The sequence below is a fragment of the Columba livia genome, chromosome 2 (genome assembly GCF_036013475.1).
Source record: "Columba livia isolate bColLiv1 breed racing homer chromosome 2, bColLiv1.pat.W.v2, whole genome shotgun sequence".
NCBI lineage: Eukaryota > Metazoa > Chordata > Aves > Columbiformes > Columbidae > Columba > Columba livia.
The window spans coordinates 1,588,997-1,596,547 of NC_088603.1; the positions used below are offsets into that span (position 1 = coordinate 1,588,997).

A 7,551-nucleotide genomic window follows, 5' to 3' on the forward strand; every position below is an offset into this window, starting at 1 on the left:
CCCCTGGCCGGGCTGGATTTGTCCCTAAAAATCATCATTTTGCCAGTAATTAGGCTTTAACATAATGATAATTGGGTGAGAAGGGGATGATCAGCTGCTTTGCTTCTCACTCGTTCCCAGAAAAAGGTAATAACCCCCAAAAACTGGCCCCACTCGCCAATGGAGGACGGGGATCAAACTGGGAAGTGGACTGGGATCAAACTGGGAAGAGTGCTGGGATCATGCTGGGAAATGTGCTGGGACTGGGCTGGGAAGTGGACTGGGATTAGGCTGGGAAGTGGACTGCGATTAGGCTGGGAAGGGGACTGTGATTAGGCTGGGAAGTGGACTGGGATTAGGCTGGGAAGTGGACTGGGATTAGGCTGGGAAATGGACTGGGATTAGGCTGGGAAGTGGACTGGGATCAGGACGGGACTGTACTGAGAATCCTGCCAGTGAGGACCATACCAGTGCTGGGCTGAGCAGCAAACTGGGACCAAACTGGGAAGCGCGCCTGTGTTGGGAAACACACCAGGACTAACTGGGAGGTGCACCAGGACTAAACTGGGAAGAGCACCAGGACTAACTGGGAGGTGCACCAGGACTAAACTGGGAAGAGCACCAGGACTAACTGGGAGGAGCACCAGGACTAAACTGGGAAGAGCACCAGGACTAACTGGGAGGCACACCAGGATTAACTGGGAAGCTGACTGTGCCCCCTGGCTGTGGAGCAGGAGAGATGTCCCCAAGGGGGGGGCAGGGACAGGGACAGTCCCAGGCACCATCTCACAGCCTTTTATTCCCTTTAATTGCTTTTTATTTTCTTTCATTTCCTTTTCTTCCCTTTTATTTCCCTTTATCCCCTTTCATTCCCTTTATTCCCTTTCATTTCCTTCTATTTCCTTTTATTCTCTTTCGTTTTCTTTTATATCATTTCCTTTGATTCCCCTTTATTTCCTTTGTTTCCCTTTTACTTCCTTTTATTCCCTTTAATTTCCTTTTATTCCCTTTCCTTTTATTCAATTTTATTCCCTTTTATTTCCTTTCATTTCGTTTTCTATAATTTCCTTTGATTCCCTTTTATTTCCCTTCGTTTCCTTTTATTCCATTTCATTCCCTTTCATTCCCTTTTATTCCCTTTCATTTCCTTTCACTCTTTTACTTCCTTATATTCCCTTTCATTTCCTTATATTCCCTTTCATTCCCTTTTATTCCCTTTCATTTCCTTCTGTTTCCTTTTATTCCCTTTCACTTCTTTTCATTCCCTTTATTTTCCTTTTATATAATTTCCTTTGATTCCCCTTTATTTCCTTTGATTCCCTTTTATTTCCCTTCATTCCTTTTCGTTTCCTTTTATTCCCTTTCATTTCCTTTGAGTCCCTTTTACTTCTTTTTATTCCCTTTAATTTCCCATTTATTCCCTTTCATTCCCAGTCTTCCAAGAAAGCCAAGACGGCCGAAGCCGACACGTCCAGCGAGCTGGCCAAGAAGAGCAAGGAGGTGTTCAGGAAAGAGGTCGGTGTCCCCAATGTCCCCAGTGTCCCCAATGTCCCCAACATCCCCAGGGTGGCGGAATTGTCACCGTCCCACCCCAGTGACACCACCCGGGGTGGACGATCCCTCTGCGAGGAGGCGGCTCCACCCCGTGGTGCCGGGGACAGGGAGGTGGCCCCTTGGGGACGTGTCACCCGCCCGGGGAGGGGACGGGGTGACAATGAGGCGGGTTAGTGACGTGGGTCCGTGTCCCCGGCGCAGATGTCGCAGTTCATCGTGCAGTGCCTGAACCCCTATCGCAAACCCGACTGCAAGGTGGGGCGCATCACCACCACCGAGGACTTCAAACACCTGGCGCGCAAGGTGACGGTGACAGTGACGGGAAATGGGGGGGAACGACGGGGAAAAATGGGGGGAATGAGAGAAGATATTTGGGGAATATCTGGGGAATCATAGAAAATATTTGAGGAATGTTTGGAGAATATTTGGGGAATAATAAGAAATGTTTGGGGAATAATAGTAAAATCGCTTGGGGAGTAGTTGGAGAATATTTGGGGAATAATAGAAAATATTTAGCGACTATTAGGAAATATTTGGGGAGTAACCACCAAATAGTGTAAGGAATGATAGGGAATATTTGGGAATAATAGGAAATGTTTTGGCAATAATAGCAGATATTTGGGGAATAATAGAAAAAACCCTTGTGGGGAGTAGTTGGGGAGTAATAGGAAATATTTGGGGAATAGTAGCAAAATATCTTGGGGGATAGTTGGGGGATAATAGCAAATATTAGGGGAATATTTGGAGAATAGTAGTGAAATAGTTTAGGGAATAATACCGAATGTTTTGGGGATATTTGGAGAATATTTGGGGAATAACAGCTAGTGTTTGGGGGAGGTGATAGTGAAGTATCCTGGGGAATCAAGACTGGGATGATTTGGGATAACGGGTGATATTCCCGCCCCACAGCTGACCCACGGCGTCATGAACAAGGAGCTGAAATACTGCAAGAACCCGGAGGATCTGGAGTGCAACGAGAACGTCAAGCACAAGACCAAGGAATACATCAAGAAATACATGCAGAAATTCGGGGCCATCTACAAACCCAAAGAGGACACGGACCTGGAGTGACCCCCCCGGATCCACCAGGAATCGCCCTTTGCCGCCACCAACCTGTGAATTTATTATTATTAATTATTATTAATATTATTATTATTTTTTCAAAAGAAAAAAAAAAAGAAGAGAAACTTCTGTTCCCTACAGCGTGAGGCGGTTTGTGCTGCCGGGGGCGACACAAAGAGAAAATTGGGCTTCGTTAAGCCGGGTTTTGCTAAACCAGGTTTTGCTAAGCCAGGCTTTGCTAAGCCCAGCTTTGCTAAACCAGGCTTTGCTAAGCCTGGCTTTGCTAAAGCAGGTTTTACTAAGCCGGGTTTTGCTAAACGAGGTTTTGCTAAGCCTGGCTTTGCTAAACCAGGTTTTGCTAGGCCTGGCTTTGCTAAACCAGGTTTTACTAAACCAGGTTTTGCTAAGCCTGGCTTTGCTAAACCAGGTTTTACTAAGCTGTGTTTTACTAAACCGTGTTTTGCTAAGCCAGGCTTTGCTAAACCAGGTTTTACTAAGCTGGGTTTTGCTAAGCCGGGCTTTGCTAAGCCAGGCTTTTTCCGGCTCCTCAACCCCGGCGGTGCTGTCAGACGCACCCCGTGCGTCACCAAGCTCTGTATTATATTTTAACGTATATGTGAATATATTGATAATTTTTGGTTTTGTTTTGTTTTGTTTTGTTTTCCCGCTTTTAGCCCAAGCCGAGCCGATCCCACGGGAACACTTTGTAACGATAGTTTTGGGGTTATTTTTTGTTGTTTCCGGTTGTTTCCTTGGTTTTATTTTTTGGGTTCCGCGAGGTTTAATCCGTTTTCATGTAAATACTGCGGAGCGGGGCTGCCCCCGGGTTTCTGGCGGGCCTCGCGCCATGTTGATAAGATTGATTTTACTGCTTAAATCATTTTACTTTATCCAATTTTTACGGAACTTTTTATGTAAAAAAAAAAAATTAAAAAAAAAAAAAAACACAAATAAAAGAAAAATGACAAAAAATCAACAGCAGGAAGAGGTTTTGGGGTGAAGCGGCTCAGCCTCTGGGTGCCCGCCTGTGTTTGGGGGGTTAAAATGGCTCTTTTCTGTCACACGGTGCCACCTGTTGCTGGGGGGCAGCGGGGGTGTCACCCCCACCCAGGGCCACCCGCCCCCCGCGCTGTCCTTATGGGTGAGGGACACACGGACACACAAGGACACACATCCTGGGGACGTGCACTTGGGGACACATGGACATGTGGGGACACACAGACACATGGGGACAGACATCCCAGCGACACGTGGACCCCTGAGGACACATGTACTGGGGACAAACACACACACTAGTGGGGACACATGGACACCCAAGGATGCTGTCGTGGGGGACACACAGACACGTAAGGACACACATCGTGGGGACACGTGGTTGAGGGGACACGGGGACACCTGAGGACACACATCCTGGCAACACATGCTTCGGGGACACACGGACAGCTGGGGACACACGGACACCTGGGGACACATCCCAGGGACGCCCAGGAACACGCATCATGGTGACATGTGGCTGAGGGAACACACGGACACCCAAGGACACATGTCTTGGGGACACATGGGCCCCAGAGGACATACAGACACACTTGCGGGGACAGACAGACACCCAAGGACACATCCTGGGGACACACGGACACGTGGGGACCCACATCCCAGGGACGCATGGACACCTGATGACACACATCGCTGAGGGGACACACGGACACCCAAGGACACATCCTGGGGCCACACGGACACCTGAACACACGCACCTTGGGGATGTGTGCTTGGGGACACAAGGACACCTGAGGACACACATCTTGGTGACACACAAGTGACACGTTTAATGCACCCACCCAGGGACCAGCCATGTCCCCCAGTGTCCCACCCTCTGTCACCCACCCTGACACCCCTAAAAAAGTACAAAACCCACTTAAAAAAGAAACTGCATCATTGGCAGGAAAAAGCGGGAACCACCCGGCACGCGCGTCCCAGTGTCCCTGTGTCCCCAAAGCCTTGGGGACCCGGGGTCACACAGCAGAGGTGACGTCCGAGCCTTGGGGACCCGTGGTCACCGGGTGCAGCTGATGTCCCCGTGTCCCCCCGGACTCCAGCAGCCGCTCCAGCTCCTCCTGCCGCTGCGGTGACACCGCGCCGAGGGGGTGGCCCTGGGGGTGGGGGGCTGGGGGTGGGGATGGGGGGGTCAGGGGTGATAGCCCGAGTCTTCACCGGAGGTGTCACCAGCTCCTGGGGGGTGTGGGTGCTCCCCCATCCCTTTGGGTGCTACCTGCGGTGTAGGTGCTCCCCAAACCCCAGCCAGGTGCCTCCTGATCCCCCTTTGGGTGCTGCCTGGGTCATGGGTGCTCCCCAAAACCATCCGGATGCTCCCCAGGACATGGGTGCTCCTCAGCCCCACCGAGGTGAACCCCAAAGTAGGGATGATCCCTGGTTGGGGGACCATGTGGGTGTTCCCTGGGGTGTGAGGTGCTCCCCAACCTCATATGGGTGCTCCCCAGGCCATGGTGACACCCCAAACCCACATGGGTGCTCCTTGGGCCATAGTGACACCCCAAACCCACATGGGTGCTCCCCAGGCTGTGGTGACACCCCAACTCCATGTGGGTGCTCCCTAGACCATGGTGACACCCCCAAACCCACAAGGGTGCTCACCAGGCCATGGTGACACCCCAAGCCCACATGGGTTCTTCCTAGAGCACCCCAATCCCATGTGGGTGCTTCCTAGAGCACAGCAAAACCCCCAAACCCACATGGGTGCTCCCCAGGCTGTGGTGACACCCCAACCCCATGTGGGTGCTCCCTAGAGCACAGCAAAACCCCCAAACCCACATGGATGCTCCCCAGGCCATGGTGACACCCCCAAACCCATATGGGTGCTCCTTGAGCCATGGTGACACCCCCAAACCCACACAGGTGCTCCTTGGGCCATGGTGACACCCCAACCCCACATGGGTGCTCCCTAGCGCACCCCAACGCCATCCAGTTGTTCCCTGTGGGCAGATGCACCCCAACCCCCCCACCCATGACTGCGGGTGCTCCCCAACCCATCCCAGTGACACCAGGGGACAAAACCCCTCCGCCCCCACCCCGGAACCCCCAAACCCGTCGCTGGGTGCTGGGTGCTCACCCTTGCCGGGCGGATGAGGCTCCTGCAGCCCGGGGGTGTCCAGGAAGACCCCGCTGTCACTCTGCAGCTTCTCCCCGTCGGGTGACGTCCCCATGTCGCCCGCCCGCGCCTTGGCCAGCTGCTGCTTCTGCCTGCACGTGTGCCAGCTGCCGCGGGGCCCGCGCGGCGTCACCGCCGTGTCACCGGGGTGTCCCCCCGCCCCGCGGCCCCCCCCAGAACATACCACTTGAAGGCCACGTAGGCCAGGAGTCCCACCACCACGGCGGCCAGGAGCGAGCAGTACACGGGGATGATGTCCCTGCCGGTGGCCTCGGGAGGCGGCGGCGCGAATTTGGGGGTGGCGGGTGACGCGTCCCCTGTTGTCACCGGCGCCCCGGGGGGGTCGGTGCACGGTGGGGCTGCGGGGACAACGGGAGGTTCCCCCGCAGGGTTACGGGAGCCCCAAGCTGTGCCTCAGTTTCCCCGCGGTGCTGGGAGGGGTTGGGGGGGTGTACTCACTGTGGGTGTCCGTGTGGCCGCAGGGCTCGGTGACAGCGGGGGGACAGGGGGTGCGGCACCCCCCGGAACACCCCGGCACCTGTGGGTACAACCGGCCTCAGTTTCCCCACTTGATTCTGCACAGGACCCCCCCAAGTGTCCCCATCGAAGTCCCATCGTGTCCCCAACACACCGCGGTGGGGGGTGGTTTGGGGGCTGCAGCACCCTGGGGGTGTGGGGGGTTCATCTTCCCAATAATGCAGTTACCCCCAGTTGGGGTAATTGGGGGGGTGATGGGGGGTCAGCACTGATTGTGCCCCAGGGGGGTTAAATACAATAGGGATGAAAAAGTAATGGATGGGAGGAAGAAAAAAAGAATAAAAGAAGAAGAAAAAAGAAGAAAAGAAGAAGAAAAAAGGAATAAAAGAAGAAGAAAAAAGAAGAAAAGAAGAAGAAAAAAGAGGAAAAGAAGAAAAAGAAGAAGAAAAAAAAAAAGCCCAACCCCCCAAACGAAAATAAATTGAAAAAAAAAAAAACAAAACCCAAACGAAAATTAAAAAGTAAATAATCAAATGGAAAATAAACGTGAAATAAAATACATTGAAATGAAATGAAACAATGCGAAACAAGGTGAAATGAAATAAAGTGAAATGAAACGAAAATATAGTGAAATAAAGTGAAAGAAAGGGGAAAAAGTGAAAAAAAAAGAAGTAAAAGAAAACAAAAAAGAATGAAATAAATGTAAAAAAAAAAAAATAAAGGAAATAAAATAAACCAAAATGACCCCAAATAAGCCAAAGTAAAACAAAACAAAAGCAATAAAATAAAGCGAAGCGCGGGGAGGTGAACGGGAGCCCCGCGGGGAACGGGCGGCCCGGCGGGTGCGGAGCGGCGGGGAGACCCGGCCCGGTCCCACCCCCGTCCCGCCCGGTCCCGTCCCCATCCCGGTCCCGTCCCCATCCCGCACCGGGCAGAGCAGCAGCAGCAGCAGCGGCGGCAGCCCCGGGACCCGCAGCCCCGGGACCCGCAGTCCCGGGCGGCCCCGCCACATCGCGGAGACCCCGGCCCGGCCCCGGGACCCGCCCGCTCCGAGCCGAGCCGAACCGCTCCGAGTTCCTCCGATCCCTTCCGAACCGCTCCGGTTCCGCTCCGGTTCGGGTCCGCTCGGTCCGATCCGGCTCCGCTCGGCTCCGCTCGGCTCGTTCCGATCCGCCTCGGCCGGGCTGGGCGCGGCTCGCCCCGGGCTGGGCAGGGCGGGGCGCTTCGCCATTGGCTGCGAGCGGCGGGACGGGGCGGGGCTGCGCGCGTAGCCACGCCCCTCTGGGCTCGGCGGGGCTCGGGTCCGCTTCGGGTGG

General features: G+C 53.8%; 2 protein-coding genes across 2 annotated transcripts in view; one reads left to right on the forward strand and one right to left on the reverse strand.

The window, feature by feature from the left end:
- SETD2 (SET domain containing 2, histone lysine methyltransferase) overlaps positions 1–3,571 on the forward strand; it is a 66,882-nt gene extending 63,311 nt beyond the window's left edge. Inside the window, exons 19-21 of the mRNA XM_065054871.1 lie at positions 1,414–1,494; positions 1,735–1,836; positions 2,443–3,571. Of these exons, the coding sequence (XP_064910943.1) occupies positions 1,414–1,494; positions 1,735–1,836; positions 2,443–2,604 (345 nt within the window). The 3' untranslated portion in view covers positions 2,605–3,571. The remainder of the gene's footprint in view (positions 1–1,413; positions 1,495–1,734; positions 1,837–2,442) is intronic.
- A 936-nt stretch (positions 3,572–4,507) lies between these two features.
- Positions 4,508–7,466, reverse strand: LOC135578853 (death domain-containing membrane protein NRADD-like). Its single transcript, XM_065055226.1, has 4 exons — positions 7,301–7,466; positions 5,943–6,117; positions 5,720–5,865; positions 4,508–4,756 (listed from the first exon to the last, which is right to left on the reverse strand). The coding sequence occupies exons 1-4, from the start codon at positions 7,464–7,466 to the stop codon at positions 4,605–4,607; spliced, it is 639 nt and encodes a 212-aa protein (XP_064911298.1). The 3' UTR covers positions 4,508–4,604.
- Positions 7,467–7,551: the final 85 nt, after the last annotated feature.

What these genes read in the sequence shown, in the direction of transcription:
- LOC135578853 (XM_065055226.1), bottom strand. Translation starts at nt 7,466, where the DNA reads ATGGCGAAGCGCCCCGCCCTGCCCAGCCCGGGGCGAGCCGCGCCCAGC. An exon ending in GCCTACGTGGCCTTCAAGTG is followed by an intron (nt 5,866 to 5,942) that starts GTATGTTCTGGG and finishes GCCCCGCGGCAG; the next exon opens with CTGGCACACGTGCAGGCAGA. An exon ending in GCCTCATCCGCCCGGCAAGG is followed by an intron (nt 4,757 to 5,719) that starts GTGAGCACCCAG and finishes CCCCACCCCCAG; the next exon opens with CCCCCCACCCCCAGGGCCAC.